Source organism: Sinocyclocheilus rhinocerous, unplaced genomic scaffold (assembly GCF_001515625.1).
Source record: "Sinocyclocheilus rhinocerous isolate Xijiao unplaced genomic scaffold, SAMN03320098_v1.1 scaffold200, whole genome shotgun sequence".
NCBI classification, from domain to species: domain Eukaryota; kingdom Metazoa; phylum Chordata; class Actinopteri; order Cypriniformes; family Cyprinidae; genus Sinocyclocheilus; species Sinocyclocheilus rhinocerous.
This window is the reverse complement of record NW_015641014.1, coordinates 2616529-2618058: the sequence shown is the minus strand read 5'-3', so window position 1 is coordinate 2618058 and position 1530 is coordinate 2616529. Positions and strand designations below refer to the sequence as shown.

At 33.0% G+C, this 1530-nt stretch overlaps 1 protein-coding gene across 1 annotated transcript in view; it reads right to left on the bottom strand.

Annotated features, from left to right (window-relative positions):
* The window catches only part of fnbp4 (formin binding protein 4), a 13997-nt gene that overhangs the window by 9359 nt on the left and 3108 nt on the right, over positions 1 to 1530 (bottom strand). Inside the window, exons 3-5 of the mRNA XM_016569829.1 lie at positions 969 to 1099; positions 703 to 874; positions 458 to 602 (exon numbers count right to left, since the gene is read on the bottom strand). Coding sequence (XP_016425315.1) covers positions 458 to 602; positions 703 to 874; positions 969 to 1099 — 448 coding nt within the window. The remainder of the gene's footprint in view (positions 1 to 457; positions 603 to 702; positions 875 to 968; positions 1100 to 1530) is intronic.

Genomic DNA, 1530 nt, shown 5'->3' with positions numbered 1-1530 from the left:
TGTGTCTGGTATATATAATATACCAGAATGTGATGCGTGATAATATTAATACAATTGTAAAACTCCTATAAATATAAAAAATTATTATAACTATTTTACATTTAAATATTAAAATATCATTATATTTACTTTACATTATGTAATTTGTATAAAATATCAGCATAACAATTTGAGTAAAAAGTTAACAAGTAATAAATAATGTTTATGTATTTAATTTATATCATAAAAATATATGTATATACAGAAATAAGATTTATAAAATATGTATAAAATATGAATATACAGTATATATACACACACATAATATATGTAAAATATATTTTTGGTAAATAAAACATCATAATATCTTTTGTAATATTTTATTCAATGGCAATTTCCAACTAGTAAAAATTATTTAAAACTGACTACTGACTGCCAGCAAAATGTGCCTTTTGTTGATCTCCTATTCACAACTCACCTGCCCGTGTAATGTAGACTCTGCATCTGGTTTGCCAGGTAATGCGGGAGCTCCCAGGCCACCTCATTGGTCTGAGTATTCCAGTAGTAGTAACAGCCAGTATTTTCATCCCACACTTCCTGCCAATCACCCATCTCTAACCCAGCTACAACACAAGAAAACAAGTATTAACTTCCACATTCTTTCATTTAGTTTAAGAATTATACTATATACAGAAAACGGAACCAGTCGACTAGAAAGCTCACCTCCTGCGAGAGAGTACTGTGTGTTGTATTGAAATTCTTGTGCAGGTCCGTTCTGATCATGAGTCTGCTGGTCTGTTTTGGGTTCGGGGCGAGGAGGAGTTGGGGCTGGTGCACTCGGCTCTGTCCCAGATTCACTTGTCTGGGTTGGTTGGGTCGTAATCGCATCAATTTCCTTTAGGAAAGACACATAGATTACAGACAGATTTTTGTATAAACTGTGCACAAATCGATACGTCTGGTCTTAAGTAGCCCATGATTTCACTCACCGCCATAAAATTGGCAAGTGTGCTGTCAATGTCTGCGGACTGGTTATGCTTTGCCTTCGTGGCAGTCGAGGTGTTTTCAGCTGCATCTTCTTCTTCACTGTCTTCATATGCTCCAAGCAGAGATAAACCCTCTACAGAGCAAATACAAGGTAAAACTGAATCAAATGTAGTACAGATGACATTCTTTAAACTATACAACAGCATATCTAAAAAAAATTATATAAAAATAGCAAAAAATATTACACAAGCGTCATTGAGTGTAACAATAGCTTATATACCAAAAATCTTGTGAGGCATATTTAGAACAATCATTAGATGGCATTAAAAGATTCTATTTAAGGATCAAAGTGCAGTCCCCAAAATACCAATTCATTGTATTTCCAAATATTTACCAATGTACGATCACTTTTACGAACAGGTAAGAGCAAGTATGTTTGTAGATATTTTCCATTAAATATCTCACTGAATGATGATGTCATGATGTGCATGTATATATAAGTGCTGTCAAACAATTAATAGCGATTAATCACATCCAAAATAAAAGTTTTTGTTTACATAATAT